We start from the raw sequence: 17085 nt of genomic DNA on the forward strand, positions 1-17085 counted from the left end.
GCAGTTATGACATTCGGCATCAGACAAATTGGGAAAAGCTACCAATCCCAGAATGCCCTAAGCTCAGTGCTGAGATCGATTAGGGAAGGGAAACATCCCTGCTGAGTCAGGGGTGGGACTGAGGCAGGGAAAAGTACTTCTGCCCCCGACTGGAGTGCCCCCATTTCCCTCCTCCTTATTTTTCTCTTTTTTTCTGCTTTGGTATGATCTGAGGGGCACAGAGCAGTGTCAGACAAGGCAGAGCTGAAAAATTTAGATGCCACCTTCTACACAAACTCACAAGTAGAGGTGAATAACCTCTGGTTTAAGACTCATGCCTTTCTACTAGAAAGAAGATTATTGAGGTAAGAACCTAATCTTCCCTTTGGAAATAGGGTTCATAGCTGGAAGAAAAACTTGTATTTATTCAAATGTTTTTGTTTCTTAATTTGTGGCCTCTTAAATCACCCTTCAAATTTTCCGAAGGAAAGCTACTGTCCATTCTGAGAATATCAACATCAAGAAAGATGAAAACAAGAAAAATCTCTTCGTTCCAAGGTATCATGAAGCGGTACCTTTACAGGAAGAAAAGAAGGTAAAGTTATTATTTTGTATTTAAAAATGATATTATTATGGGGAGTGAAACAGTTAGATCACATGAGCAGAATCAAAGAAAATGACCTGTAATATAATACCAAGTATAGAATCAAGGAATTAAAAAAAAAATAACATTGGCATCTTTTTCATTGAGTTTACTTCAAAATCTACTATGATTTAATAAAGCATACATTATTTTTATAAGCTATATCACTGTAATTGTATTTTTGGCATGATTCATTTTTGTTGTACAGTAATTTGCAAGTTTGCAATTACAGCTTAATCTGTTCATCTGCATTATGAGAGGGTTGAACTAAAGAAAAATAATCCAGTGCCCTGTTTTGGGTAGTACTTAATTTATATACTTTCAGCAAAACAAAGTAAAAAATATCTCTATTAGATGTTATTTTCCAGCTATAAGCAGGGTAATTGGACACAAGCGCACTTTTTAAGCAGCAGTCCCTATGTGGGTGCTAATTAAGCTGCTAACTTCGCTCTAGGTATGTAAAAGGTACATAGAAAATGACACATGATGCAAGTTTTATTAAAATAGTTATTACGTTTATTAATTGCCATAATGATCCTCAAAAGATTAGTTGCATCACCGGGAGATCTTTACAGCTGCCAAACGCTGGCTTTCCTGACAACCCGACCATGTGCCCAAGGCCCCGCCCCCAGGAGGGGCCTAAGGCTCCCAGGCCTATTCTGATTGGCCCAAGCGCCTTAGGCCCCACCATTAGGCGGGGCTTTGGGACGGATGGGCCAATCCGGCCTCATTCAGTCGTTGGCTGCCTGCCGGACAGGCGGGTTTGGCTCCCGTCTGTCCGGCCAACTAAACCAAAGGTACGGGGAAGGGGGGTGGGGGTGTCGTGGGGGTCGGCCAGGGGGGTCACGGGTCGGCTGGGGGGGTGGTCAGAGGTTCTTGGGGGGGGGCGGTCGTTGGGGGGAGGGTGGTTTGCGTCGAGGGCAGGAGGTCCTGGGATCCCTCCTGCCCGTAATATAGTGCGGGGTGTGGGTAGGGGGTCGCTGTGGTCAGGAGGGTTTGGGCTCCCTCCTGGCCCAAACAACTAGCGGAGGAGGGAGTCGCCAGGGCCAGGAGGGCTTGTGCTCCCTCCTGGCCCGATATTGTTGGGGAGTCGGCGGGGCAAGAGGGCTTGGGCTCCCTCTTGCCCCGATTGTGTCGGGGTGCCGCGGTTGGCTGGGGCAAGAGGGCTTGAGCTCCCTCTTGCCCCGATGTTGTGTGTGGGGGGGAGTGATGCATCGCGGCAGGAGAGATGCCTCATCTCCCCTACCGCGATACCATCACTCCTCTACCTGAACTGCCGCGGGTCGCGGCAGTTCGGGTAGAAGATTGATGGCATCGTGGTAGGGGAGATGAGGCATCTCTCCTGCCACGATGGTTAGGTTGCCGGGCCGCTGAACTGATGGCGCCAATGGCCATCAGCTCAGCGGCCCCTTTTTCGGCACTTAGACCTGGTTTTATTTCGTCTAAGTGAAAAAGGTCTAAGTGCCGACTAAACTGTATTGGTTATACCTGTTGTACGCCTAGGTGTAGGTCGGCCCACCTCCCGCCCACTGCCCGCCCTTTCCCCTCCTCTAAACACACCTCTTTTCTCTCTGTGCGTTTAGTGGCAGGGGAAAGGCCTAAGTTGGTTTTAGATACAGGCTTTTTGATCGTCAAAGTAGCCATTTAGGACACTTTTTAGATGTTTTTCTTTTTTGATTATTACCCCCATATTCATTATCCATTCCTTAGCACCCCCTAGAGTCCACGAGTGCCATTACTGCTCAGCTAATATATAGGTCTTTTTACTAAGGATATGGCGATACTCAAGAGGGTTTAGAGGAGAGCGAAAAGTTTGATAAAGGATATGGAAAACCTTTCATACACTGAGAGACTGGAGAAACTAGGGCTCTTTTCCCTGGAGAAGAGGAGAATTAGAGGGGATATGATAGAGACTTACAAGATCATGAAGGGCATAGAGAAAGTAGAGAGGGACAGGTTCTTCAAACTTTCAAAAAAATACAAGAACGAAAGGGCATTCGGAAAAGTTGAAAGGGGACAGATTCAAAACCAATGCTAGGAAGTTTTTCTTCACCTAACTGGTTGTGGACACTTGGAATACACTTCCAGAGGGCATGATAGGACAGAGTACGGTATTAGGGTTCAAGAAGGGATTGGACAATTTTCTGAACGAAAAGGGGATAGAGGGGTACAGATAGAAGTCTACTACACAGGTCCTGGACCTGTTGGGCCGCCACGCAAGCGGACTGCTGGGCACGATGGACCTCTGGTCTGACCCAGCAGAGGCACTTCTTATGTTCTTAGTGCATGCTAATTTTTAGCATTATATCCTAGGGATGCATTAGCATGCGTTAGCATTTAGCACGTGCTAAAATGGCTACTTCATCTTAGTAAAAGGACCTTATAATAAATAGCTTGTAATTTGGTCAGTTACTGACACATGGGAAGCTAAAAGGGCCTTTCACAAACCATGTGGGAAGCATTTACCACATAGTAAATGTTAATGTATGACCTTAATAGCCATTACTGAACTGGCATGACAATGTGTGCTAATTGCATACTCTGTGGGAAATGGGTAGGGATTCAGCGGCATTCAGAGGCCTAAAATGTCCCTGGATATGTCCAGAAATTTGGTTTGATTATCGGCACTTGAACGACCTGTCTAATTAATTATCCTAGTCCTGAGTATATTAGTCTTACTTCAGGTGTAGTCTTGGTTGTCTTCTTGCCCTGATACACCACCATATGCCAATCTCAGTTCCATTGCTTCAGCTGTTAAGGAACCTGGCCCTGGAAGTTTATTACAACTCATTGCATACAATGCAGTCCTGGCCTCCTCCACTGCTTATAGGTTCCTCAATTTCTCATGCTTAGTGATCCACACTCCAAAAGGATATAGCCATCTATATCTATGCCCTTAAATCTGAAGCAGCTTCCTCCCAAAAGAACCTCCACGAATCATCTATTGTGTTAAACACAATTCAATACATGATTTGTTCTTCTATAAAAATATTGGGAGTTGTTTTCGATCAAAATCTAACTATGAAAAATCAGATTGACACTATAGTCCAAAAGGGATACTACACATTATGGAAGCTCCATACTATTAAATTGTACTTTGAAACTTCTGCATTTAGACTTATGGTCCAATCAATGGTACTGAGTCTTCTGGACTATTGTAATATTGCTTATTTAACTACAACTAAGCAAAATATTACCAGATTACAATTGATCCAGAATACTGCGGTAAGATTGATTTATGGTCTAAAGAAATATGATCATGTAACCTCTTTCTACTGTGAGTTGCACTTGCTTCCCGTGGAGGCACGCATTATCTTTAAACTATATGTTACAAAATCATCTATGGCCAAGCCCCACTTTATTTAGCTGACAGATTTTCAATTACATCCCACAAGAATATTAGAAAATCACATGCTCTGTTTGTATTTCCCTCTGTTAAGGGCTGCAAAGGCAAGAAATACCATGATCATCTGCTTTCATTTCAAGCAGCTTTTCATGACAAAGACTTTTGTTCACTGTTACTTACTTCTCACTCTTATTAACACTTTAGGAAACAATTGAAGTCTTATCTTTTCCCTAAGTACTTGTCTGAGTAGTTATCTATGGCCCTTTTTTGTATATTATGCACCCTCACCTTTACTCATTTTAACAACTTCCTAACTGCTTCCTATTAGCTGTCATAAGAAATACGATGTTATATTATGTGACATTTATTTATTTTAAAAATTTCTATACCGTTTAAACTTAAACGGTTTACATAATTTTACATACATAATGTCTCTTCTGCAGGGTGGACTGTGCCAAATTCTGATATATACTTTGTAGATGGCACAAAGATTTGCAACAGAGTAGACACCCCATAAGGAATAGAAAACATTAGAAGAGATCTGCAAATGTTAGAAGAATGATAAAATGTAAAACGAAGAAGTCCAGAGTGATGCATTTGGGGAATAAAAATCCAAAGAAGCTATATATGCTAGGGGATTAGAAGCTAATATCCATGCACTGGGAGAGAGACCTTGGTGTGATAGTGTCTGAAGACCTTAAGGCTGAAAAGCAAAGTGACAAAGCAGTGGCCGTAGCCTGAAGGAAGCTGGGCTGCATAAAAAGAGGAATCACCAGCAGAAAAGGGGAGGTGATAGTGCCCCTGTACAAGTTGCGGTGAGGCTCCACTTGGAATATTGTGTTCAGTTCTAGAGGCTGTATTTTGCTAAGGATATAAGAAGACTTGAAGTGGTTCAGAAGAAGGCGATGAAAATGATATCGGGATTGAGCCAAGACACATATGAGAAGAGGCTAGAATACCTGTATACCCTAGAGCAGTGGTCGGCAAACCGCAGCTCTTTAGCCTCTTGAGTGCGGCTTACCTAGAGCAGGGGTGCCCAACCTGCTTCCCTTCCCCATAAAGAGGATGCTGAAGCGCCGGGCCGACCATCCTTCGCCACCTGACGTCAATTCTGACATCGGAGAGGAAGTTCTGGGCCAGCCAATCACTACCTGGCTGGCCCAGAACTTCCTCTCCGACATTAGAATTGACGTCGTGTGGGGAAGGGGGGTCGGCCTGGTGCTTCAGCATCCTCTTTACGGGGAAGGGAAGAAGGGAGAGCTCAGAACTTGGCTGTGGCCTATTCCCTGATGGCGGCAGTGGCAGCCTATTCTCCAGCAGTGGTGGCGGCCTGTTCCCCGGAGGCGGTGGCGGTCTGTTCACCAATGGCAGTGGCTTGGGGTAGGGCAAGGAGATAGAAAGAAAGGGGGGAAAAGAAAGAAAGAAGGGAGACGGGAGACAGACAGAAAGGGGGCATGGAGAGAGAAAGAAAGAAGGGGACAGGGTGTAAGAAAGAAAAAGTTGGGGGAGGGAATGAGGTCTGGAAGAGAGGAAGCATACAGGAGGCTGAAAGACGGGAAGAAATATTGGATGCACAGTCAGAAGAATAAAGTGCAACAAGAGACTGATGAAATTACCGGACAAAGGTAGGAAAAATTATTTTATTTTCAATTTAGTGATCAAAATGTGTCCATTTTGAGAATTTATATCTGCTGTCTATATTTTGCACTATCGTCCCCTTTTACTAAACCGCAATAGCGTTTTATAGCGCAGGGAGCCTATGAGCATCGAGAGCAACACAGGGCATTCAGTGCAGCTCCCTGCGCTAAAAACCACTGTCGTGGTTTAGTAAAAAGGGAGGGGGTATATTTGTCTATTTTTGTATAGTTGTTACTGAGGTGACATTGCATAAAGTCATCTGCTTTGACCTCTTTGAAAACCTGCGAAATATAAATGATAATTAAAATTTTCTCTGCGTACAGTGTGCTTTGTGTTTTTAAAAATGTTATTGTTGGTAGATCATTTTGACTTGGCCATGAAGGTAAGGGTGAGGGAGGGAGGGGAGCTGCTGAAAGACATCTAGTAATCCTTGTAGGCTTGACTGTGCAGGGAATTATTTTTGTAAAATCATGTTTTGTAATGTGACTGGCATTATTTAGACTTTAATTTCTATGAATGAATAGAATGAAAATGATATAAAATTGCTTGCTTGTTTTTATGTGCGTTCGCTAAAGTGAACTGGAGAGAGAGTGGGCAGAGGACGCTGAAGGGAAATGGGGAAGAGAGAGTAGGGAGAAGACACTGATTTATAAATTAACAATTGTACAGAATATTGTTTCTTTTATACTTTAATATAATAAGTTCGGTATAAAACTATTTGAGGCTTGTACGGACGGGATCAGATGGTTTGCGGGGATTGAGCTCGCGAGGACAGGACGGGGACAAATTTTTTCTCCATGTCATTCTCTAGGCTCTGCCACGAATCAATTTCGACTACATGTGGGCGAGTGAGGTGTCAGTCTGGTTGAAGTAGCTGTCGTAGCGCAAGCAGGCACGGGGTATGGCTCTCAAAAGAAATCTTAATCGTTGTTCTTCTGATCTTTGGCTCTTTTGACTAATGAGTTTGCCTACCACTGTCCTAGAGGAAAGAAGGGATAGAGAAGATATGAAGCAGATATTTAAATACATGAATGGTATTAATCTACAAACAAATCCTTTTCAAGAGATGGAGAAGTGGTAAAACTAGAGGACATAATATGAGGTTGTGGGGTGGTAGACTTAAGAGTAATACTAGGAAATAATTTTTCATGGAGAGGGTGGTGGATGCCTGGCAGGTAGAGGCAAAAACAGTGACCAAGTTCAAAAGTGAATGGGATAGACACAAAGAATCCCTAAATATAACGAGGTGGCTCCGACTCAAGCTTGACAATCAGCAGGGGGCCTGGGTGGAGTTGAGTGTAGTGACCAGAAGAGTGGATGACTGGGAGGGTCCTCACGGAGAATGGCTGAGAGTTCGGGAGAGTTCTCAGGGAATGTGAAGACTGAGTGACTGGAAGGAGTCCGTAGGGCTTGCGTCTGAAAAGGCAACTGAGGGACTAGGAAAGTCCTCAGTGCGCGAGTCTGGGAAAAGACGTCCGAGTGACTGGAAGAGGGTCTGGAAGGAGGAGTAGCTGGAGGTCCCGGTAGAGCTTACAGTCCAGGGAGAGCTCAGACTTGATGACCGGTAGAGTGACTGATGAAGAGCGTCCAGGACCTGTAGGGACCCAAGGGTCGGGAAGTAAGGGACTGACCATGGTCCCACAAGCAGCCCGAAGAGCCTGAGGTCTGAGGCTGTTGGTGACTGGCGGGTGACCGGTGGAGGGACTAATGGGACTGGTGAAGACCGGCAGAGAGACCGGTAAATGATACCAGAAGACCCAAGAGGAAGCAGCAGCCTGTTGACCCTGAGACATTTGGCCAAAAGTGACTGGCAAGTGACTGGCAGAGGGACCAGTGGGGCCAGTGGAGAGACAGGTAAATAGTACCGGGAGATGCCTGAAGACCCAGAGGGCCAATGGGGGTTAGGACGTGCCTGAAGGGTCCTGTTCATGGGTTTTAACAGAGTATGAATGAAGTGTGTTTTGTTGTTTGTTGTTTTAGCAGGACATGCCTGGAGGGTCCTGTTCATGGGTTTTAACAGAGTATGAATGAAGTGTGTTTTGTTGTTTGTTGTTTTAGCAGTGCCTGATGACCAAGAAGGAAGACCAGAAATACCTGGGGATAGGTGTTTGACAGGTAGTGAGTGATCCCTCAGCCCGATCATATGATCACAACATAACACTGCCAGTGGTCAGCAAAACTATCAACTCCATTTTTTTTTGGCTATTGATAAGGCTTTGTGGTACATTGCCATGTGTTTCTTACAGTTGAGGCTGTCTTCATCTAAATGAGATTTCTGCCATTTTCTTTCAAGTTTACATCTTTAACACTTAAGGACCTGTAGTTCAGATAAGAGCTTCAGAGAGCATTTGTACATAGAGCATAGGAACTTCTTTAATAGGGACATTTTTTCTAAAGCTATTGCTAAGTGTGCATTCCAGAAGTCAACTAATTTTGACATAGTAGTCATCTTTTCATTTATGTGGAAGTAGAACAATGCCGCTTGGAAACTCTTAGCAGTCAGATTTTTTGTGTCTGAAATTTCAATCCAAACTTTGGGCCCATTTATTTTAGGTAGAGCTTCATAGGAAATTTAATTAAACATTTATCTGTCCATGACAGGAGTGTTATCTCAATCCCAACAGCTTTGTGTTCAAGGATGTCAACCCATTTGCAAAACACCAAGGAGGCAATTCTATAACAGATTGTCAAATGTAGGTGCCTACTTTCCACAGGAGTACTTGCATGCATAAGCGATCTTCCAGAACACTCATATAAACCCACATTATTATATCTACAGATCTATGGGTCACATAAATGTTATGTTATGTAATAAATAGAAGATGCATAAGAACTTATCTTATTCTTAAAGTGCATTATGAGAGCACCGACATGCCATTGTGTAATGAACACATATACCCCCTCTTTTATAACATGACATGACATTTATGTGTATAAATTACTTTATTCTGTTAACTAAACATGTAAATGTTAACCTTGCCCATGATCCTATCCTTTGAACACCCATTTGCAATTATACATTAACCCATTTGCATGTGTATGTTATAGAATAATGCTTAGTGTGTTCTGGTCATTTACATAGTAGATATGGTAGATAAAGACCTATATGATCCATCTAGTCTAGCACCTCTTCCTCTTTCTTCCTCTTCTTCTGCCTCCCATGGTCCTTCAAACCTGCCTGCAGTTTGTCTTTATACTGTATATAGTCAGTCCTCAAACCTGATTGACTGGGGCTTGAGGTGACTGATGAAGGAAAGTCCATTGGTCACAAATTTGAAATTTTGCCAGAAAGTTCATTGGTCATAAATTTGAATTTTGTTGGAAAACTTTCTCACCAAAATTCAAATTTGTGACCAACAAACTTTCCTGTCAAAATTCAAATTTGTGACTAATGGACTTTCCTGCCTCAAGCTCCAGCCAATCATGTTTGAAGATCCACTATATATAAAGACAAACTACAGACCTCACAGCACACCCTGAAGAAAGCCACAGCATGATGGTGACCTGGTGAGACCAGGAAAACTGCAACAATTATGATGCCAGCCATGGAAGCCTAAGAGAACAGAACTTGCAGAAATTTAGTCTCTCTGAATCTCTGAAGAGCTTGTTTCCTGGAAGATTGAGATCCTCTAGGGCACCGGTTCTCAATCTGTGGGTCGCGACCCCTTTGCCTAAGACCATCGGAAAACACATATTTCTGATGGTCTTAGGTAGTGTTCTTCAACCGCCGGTCCGCAGAAATTTTTTGCCGGTCCATAGGGCCGGCATGTCCATCAGACCCAAGACAGCATTCTTCAGCCGCTGGTCCACGGTGCGATCAACGCAGCATCTGTTTTCAGGTAGGAATGAATGTTAAAAAGCATACAGTGTGCTTTGTGTATTTTAATTTTGTGGTTAACCATTATGTGTTGTTAATACAATTATATTGTGTGTACAGATGAAAAATGAATGGAAAAAATGGTGTTACAATTAGTACTATTATGGGGGCGGGAACTGGGGTGGAGATTGAGTGGAGATGGGCACAACTTAGCCCAGTGTTCTTCAACTGCCGGTCCGGTGCCAGTCCATAAAATAATTATTTTATTTCTGCCGGTCCATAGATGTCAAAAGGTTGAAGAACATTATACTAAACCTTAAGTTTATATACCGCATCATCTCCACGGATGTGGAGCTCGGCACGGTTTACAAGAACTTAAAATATAGGAAGAGAAGGAAAAAAAAAAGGTTTACTTGAACTTACATATAGAAGAGAAGAGTAAAGAGAGATAGAATTACATTTTAGTGAAAAGCCAGATTTTCAGTTGCTTGCGGAATAATTGGAGGGAGCCCAGGTTCTGCAGCGGGGTAGTAAGGTCGTTCCAAAAACCTGTGATTCTGAAGAGAAGGGATTTTCCCAGTTTGCCTGCATAGTGAATACCGTGTAGAGAGGGGAAGGATAGTTTATACCTTTGGGCAGGTCTGGTAGAGTCAGAACTCGAGGAGTTATAAGATAGTGGGATTAAGGGAGGAAGGATGCCGTGAATGATCTTAAAAGCCAGGCTGGAGCATTTGAAATGGATTCTGGAAATCACTGGGAGCCAGTGAAGTTTGGCTAGGAGTGGGGAGACATGGTCAGACTTGCGTTTTGCAAAGATCAACTTGGCTGCAGTATTCTGGATTAGCTGGAGTCTTTGAAGACTTTTTTTTGATAGGCTTAAATAGATGGCATTGCAGTAGTCTAGTTTGGAGAGGATAATGGATTGGACAAGGACAGCGAAATGTTGTTGACGAAAATAGGATCTTACTTTCCTCAGCATGTGGAGGCTGAAAAAGCATGATTTAGCCAAGGAGTTGAGGTGGTCATTGAGGGAGAGAGAAGAATCGATAATAATGCCAAGGACCTTGCTTGAGAACTCAAGCTGCAGTGCAGCGCCTGAGGGTAGTGTGAAGAGGGTGGGCAGGTGTTCTAATTTTGGGCCGAGCCAGAGTAATTTTGTTTTTGATTCATTCAATTTCATCTGTACCGAGAAGGACCAGGAATGGAGTCTCATTATGCAAGCTGTAATGTTCTCGTGGAGGTTGGTGAAGTTCTGGTCTGCCTCAAGGAGGACAAGGATGTCATCAGCGTATGTGTAGATTGTTTCAAGGGGGGATAATTGGAGGAGTTTCAGGGAGGACATATAGATGTTAAAGAGAATAGGGGATAGGGGTGATATCCATCTCCAGGTGGGTCCGCCCACTTGCAGATACACCCACATACATTTATTTGTAATTAGAAATAAATATTCCACAATATATAATTACATATTGTTTTTTGATTAATCACTATACTTTAATTATGTTCAATTTGTAACAATGAAAATACATTCTGCATATCAGATATTTACATTACGATTCATAACAGTAGCAAAATTACAGTTATGAAGTAGCAATAAAAATAATTTTATGGTTGGGGGTCACCACAACATGAGGAACTGTATTAAAGGGTCATGGCATTAGGAAGGTTGAGAACAACTGCTTTAGGGGATGGGTGATTATTCAGCCCTGAAAAATTGCTTATTTATCCACAGCTGAAGAAAATCTCTATCTGTATTATTCTTTGCTTTTTAATATTGAGATGGTAAAACTGTCTTTAAAACTACTTCTATTTGCTAGAATTGTAAATCAAATGACTCTATTTCACACAGCTGTGTGAATATTCTCTGAAAGTCTAATACAGTAGAAATTTCATCAGTATATCAGAATCTTAAGGGATAGGATAAGTAAGATTTAAAAATTTTTGCTTACTATTCTGACCATAAGGTTGTTGATGCTGTGCTTTGGCCCTGAAAAGTGCTCCTCCAGAAAGGTGTCACCTGGTTTGCTTTGTGGCATCCAGTGTGTTGTCTGTGTGAATTTCTTTAAGGTTACACTTTCACTAACAATAAAGGAGTGTTGTATCTTTAAATTCAACTATTCTTAATTAATCCCAGAATATCATATAACTCGTACTTTTAAATACTGAAATATCACTTATATAAATTCCATCCTCTCATTCATATAGGCACATATAGGCTCAATATGTAGTGCAAAGTGCTCAGAAAATGGCTACACTGACTGTAGCTCATTGTGCGATTTCTTATTCAAAGACAAGACAGCACCATTCTCTATCATCGCACATATTTCATATAGTATTACAAGAGAAGGGAATAAAGTGCACTTATCTCATAAAATTAAACCTCCTTCTCTTGAGCATTGTGATGTATTGTCCGGTGTGGGCAAAAACCTTTTTAAAAATATTTTTTTGTTCAACATGCATGTATATTATATGGTGCTGCAGCACAATCCCAACTAGGATCCTAGTTTCGCCTTAAAAATGGCTTCTTCAGGGGTGAACTAAAAAATAATAACGTGAATTAATTTAGATCTCATTAAAAAATAATACATAATATAAATCCGACACAGTCATCGTACAAGTTTTCATGGTGCATAGAATGGAGACTGGTGTGTAAATGTGTATCAAATGTATTTATGTGTTTATTGTGCATCGCTCTGGAAAAAGCGGCTTCTAAATGAATAAAAACAAACAAAACAAAACTACCGCCCTACTTTCAGCAACTGTCAAACAGACGACAAGTTCTCATTGGTACTTTTACGCACTTCACATGCTCCCTTTTTATGCATAAGTTGTATGTCATGCGCAGGTCACATGCTCTTGGGCCAGTCCCTAGTCCTAGGTCTTCTAGACCAGTGGTTCCCAACCCTGTCCTGGAGGACCACCAGGCCAATCGGGTTTTCAGGCTAGCCCTAATGAATATGCATGAGAGAGATTTGCATATAATGGAAGTGATAGGCATGGAAATCTGCTCCATGTATATTCATTAGGGCTAGCCTGAAAACCCGATTGGCCAGGTGGTCCTCCAGGACAGGGTTGGGAACAACTGTTCTAGACTACTGCAACATACTCTATCTCCCCTGCCCCGCAATCATGATAAAACAACTACAAACAGTTCAAAACACAGTGCCAAGACTTATCTATTCACTGCCACATTACAGCGGCATACCTCGACTCACACTGGTTCCCAATACAAGCAAAAGTACAATTCGAATTCTACTGCCTAATATTTAAAACCATAAACGGAGACAGCCCAGCCTACCTAAACAACCACCTAATCCAAACTACCTCAACCAGACATAGGAGAACCCACAAACCGTTCACGCATCCCCCAATCAGAGACGTCAAACGAAAAAAACAGTACGATGGCCTTCTAGCCACACAAGCAGCAAAACAGGACCACCAACTCTCCAATTTACTAATAATGACCCCAGACTACAAATCGTTCAGAAAAGAAATAAAAACCATGCGATTCAAGAAATCCTTGAAGACAAACTAACACCGCAAGACTCTTCCCAATTCTCTGAAACAACTTGCTCTTCTCTTCAATTCCTCTGGAAATGGCCAGATAACTTCTTTTGTAATCCGCCTTGAACCGCAAGGTATTGGCGGAATAGAAATCACTAATGTAATGTAAGGCTCACTTCTATTGCAAGAATGATGGACTGAATGTGTCTCATTTGATGCCCTCGCGTTGCAAGGATAAGTACCTGCTTTTTTGACTCTATGAACTGTTTCATTCTTTATTTTTGGATACTAGAGGAAGTTTTTGGAAGTTAAACCTCAAATTGATTTTTGGACTTAGTAGCAATAATACATTGTACAGTAGTATATTAGAGAGATGAATGGTAATTTAATTTTGGTTGTGTGATTTTGCATTTTATTCACTATTAAATTAGGTCCAGAGATGTTTCATACTTGAATAACCTGTTTGGGTTAATACAACTCTCAACTCGACATTACAGGCTGGGCCTGATAATCGAGTTGTGAAAACTGAGGACCCATCACAAAATTAAAAAATTTATATTAATATTTAATTCATTATTTATTTATAATTATCTCCAGTGATCTCCTAATATACTATACAGCGTAGGAAGAAATTTTTCATTCCATCACTTCTTCGTACAACATCCTCCCCATTTCTTAAAAGTACGTTCCACTTATGATGTTCTCTTCATTAAATTTATACTATAAACAGCATAAAAAAATCTCATCAAGGGAAATGGGAGGACAAACTTTTAACATTCATGTCGCAACAACTGCAATGGGAAAATTTTTTTGAAGTGAATATTACAGTCACCATGATATTGCCAAGGTATCGATGATAACTTATCACAAATTTGTCCACTTTATCTCTCTAAAGTTCTAGAAAGAGGTTTAATTTTATGAGATAAGTGTACAGTACTTTATTCCCTTCTCTTGTAATGCTATATGAAATAAGTGTGATGATAGAAAATGGTGCTGTCTTGTCTTTGAATAAGAAATCGCACAATGGGCTACGGTGTGGCCATTTTCTGAGCACTTTGCACTATATATTGTGCCTATATGAATGAGAGCATATAAATTTATATGTGATATTTCAGTATTTAAAAGTATATGATACTCTGGGATTAATTAAGAATATTTGTCTTTAAGGTTACCAGATTTCTGGCTTTTAAATCTGGAACACCTGGCTGGGGTCGGTTAGGGTAGGATCAGGTGGGTAGGGCAGGGCAGGGCAGAATCTTCCCAAGGTAATTTTCCACCATAAAAAAACTATAATTTTCACCACTTTCCCCTCCTTCCTTCTAGTTCAGCCATCTCTACTTTTCTTTTTTCCCCACTTTTCCCTCCTTCCTTCTAGTTCAGCCATCTCTACTTTTCTTTTTTCCCACTTTTCCCTCCTTCCTTCTAGTTCAGCCATCTCTACTTTTCTTTTTTCCCCACTTTCCCCTCCTTCCTTCTAGTTCAGCCATCTCTACTTTTCTTTTTTCCCCACTTCTTGTCCTTCCTTCTAGTTCATCCATCTCTACTTTTCTTTTTTTCCCCACTTCTTGTCCTTCCTTCTAGTTCAGCCATCTCTACCTTTCTTTTTTCCCCACTTCCCCTCCTTCCTTCTAGTTCAGCCATCTCTACTTTTCTTTTTTTCCCCACTTCTTGTCCTTCCTTCTAGTTCAGCCATCTCTACTTTTCTTTTTTTCCCCACTTCTTGTCCTTCCTTCTAGTTCAGCCATCTCTACCTTTCTTTTTTCCCCACTGTTCCCTCCTTCCTTCTAGTTCAGCCATCTCTACTTTTCTTTTTTTCCCCACTTCTTGTCCTTCCTTCTAGTTCAGCCATCTCTACTTTTCTTTTTTTCCCCACTTCTTGTCCTTCCTTCTAGTTCAGCCATTTCTACTTTTCTTTTTTTCCCCACTTCTTGTCCTTCCTTCTAGTTCAGCCATCTCTACTTTTCTTTTTTTCCCCACTTCTTGTCCTTCCTTCTAGTTCAGCCATCTCTACCTTTCTTTTTTCCCCACTGTTCCCTCCTTCCTTCTAGTTCAGCCATCTCTACCTTTCTTTTTTCCCCACTGTTCCCTCCTTCCTTCTAGTTCAGCCATCTCTACTTTTCTTTTTTTCCCCACTTCTTGTCCTTCCTTCTAGTTCAGCCATCTCTACTTTTCTTTTTTTCCCCACTTCTTGTCCTTCCTTCTAGTTCAGCCATCTCTACTTTTCTTTTTTTCCCCACTTCTTGTCCTTCCTTCTAGTTCAGCCATCTCTACTTTTCTTTTTTTCCCCACTTCTTCTCCTTCCTTCTAGTTCAGCCATCTCTGCCTTTCTTTTTTCCCCACTTTCCCCTCCTTCCTTCTAGTTCTGCCATCTCTACCTTTCTTTTTTTCCCACTTTTCCCTCCTTCCTTCTAGTTCAGCCATCTCTACCTTTCTTTTTCCCCACTTCCCCTCCTTCCTTCTAGTTCTGCCATCTCTACCTTTCTTTTTTTCCCCACTGTTCCCTCCTTCCTTCTAGTTCAGCCATCTCTACCTTTTTTTCCCCCACTTTCCCCTCCTTCTTTCTAGTTCAGCCATCTCTACCTTTCTTTTTTCCCCCACTTTCCCCTCCTTCCTTCTAGTTCAGCCATCTCTATCTTTCTTTTTTTCTCCCTTTCAATCCAGCTATCGCTTTCTCTCTCCCCCTTCCAGTCCAGCCGTCTCCACTTTTCCCTTTTCCAGACCCAGTCCAGCACTTGCAGCTCTCTCCCTCCATCTGGCCTTGCATCTAATTCCCTTTTTATTTCTGTCCTCTACTCTTCCTCCAAACCCTCATACCTTTGCAGCTCCCAGATCCTTTCTGTTAGTACAGCATGGAGAAATGCAGTGTCATGATACAGAAGCTTTCCTCAACCATACTGCACATCTCTGCTGGGTCCCACCCACTCTGACGCACACTTCCAAGTTTATCCAAGTTTATTGTACATTTGATATACCACAACCAAATAATATCTATGTGATTTACATAAATCACTACCTTATTTCCCCAATGATAGGCTGCGGTTTATACATTGATTTTACAAACCTGCGTATGGGGTGTGGCTTGCTTAAATGAGGCGGCCTATCTATGAACATCGACACTAAGTTCCCCCCCCCCGTTCCTTTTAAAATCATCCCCCCCCGTACGTTTTTAAAATCCTGGCTTGCTCCTGTCTCTCCCTCATTAGACGGCTGCCTCCTCCAATCGCATGGCCAGCAGCGCAGGGCACTAGCGAGTTTTTCATGCTCCAGCCTGGCCCTGCACCACTTCCCAAGTGGCTGCTGTTCAGCGAGGGAGAGACAGGAACGAGCCAGGATTTTAAAAAGGTACATTCGCTCCATAATGTGCATTTCAGTAATGCCACGGCTAATAATATGGAGTGGCTTATCTTACAGTTTTTAAACACAAATGAGCATTTTTTTGTGGCTTATAGAATGGAGCGGCCTATCGTTGGGGAGATGCGGTATATATAAAAATAATATAAAAAGGTTGAACTACAATTTCAATAGTAAAAGAGAGAAAAGAAGATAAAATTATTTGTCAAACCAAAATTATATGCTTGCTGTCTTTTCCCTTTATCAATGTCTGACCAATCTCCTGCATCCTTTTAGTTTTTATTGGTCATATGCATCTGTGAACAGAAAAGGTTTTAATAATGATTTAAAACATTCTGGATTTTTTTCTATTCAAATGTGATTTGGGAGAGCGTGCAATAGTTGAGAACCGATAACTGCAAAAGACCGGTCTCTAATAGATGAGTAAAATATTTGTCTGATGGAATTACTAAAAGGTTTTGCTATGAGGATTGTAATGAATGAGTTGTTGAGTAGGGTGTTAGGTATTTGCCTAAATATAATAGTGATTATTAATTTTTTTGCAGTATTCTGAGCAAGTTGAAGACGTCTCAAATCTTTTTGTCTTAATTCACAATAAAGCGAGTTGGAATAATCCAGAGTGCTGATTACTAGAGAATGAACTATTGCGTTGGGGCAGGACTTGGCAGAGATTTCAGCGTGGTTGAGGAGAGTATCTGCATTGTGACACTGCACTTCCTAAAGCTAAAACTGGAGGGAAGGAGCTAGGAGTGCAAAGTGGAGTCTGAGGGGAAGGACTGACACTGGCCGCGGCGGGTGGGGGCAAGA

At 41.8% G+C, this 17085-nt stretch overlaps 1 protein-coding gene across 3 annotated transcripts in view; it reads left to right on the top strand.

Annotated features, from left to right (window-relative positions):
• The window catches only part of STPG2 (sperm tail PG-rich repeat containing 2), a 538570-nt gene that overhangs the window by 98464 nt on the left and 423021 nt on the right, over positions 1-17085 (top strand). For all 3 annotated transcript variants that reach the window (XR_004540512.1, XM_033957447.1, XM_033957456.1), the window contains exon 6: positions 466-574. Coding sequence is in view for 2 of the 3 variants with exons in the window: in XM_033957447.1 (XP_033813338.1) it covers positions 466-574 (109 nt within the window). In the remaining variant the exon portion in view is untranslated. The remainder of the gene's footprint in view (positions 1-465; positions 575-17085) is intronic.

Source organism: Geotrypetes seraphini, chromosome 1 (genome assembly GCF_902459505.1).
Source record: "Geotrypetes seraphini chromosome 1, aGeoSer1.1, whole genome shotgun sequence".
In the NCBI taxonomy this organism is placed as follows: Eukaryota; Metazoa; Chordata; class Amphibia; order Gymnophiona; family Dermophiidae; genus Geotrypetes; species Geotrypetes seraphini.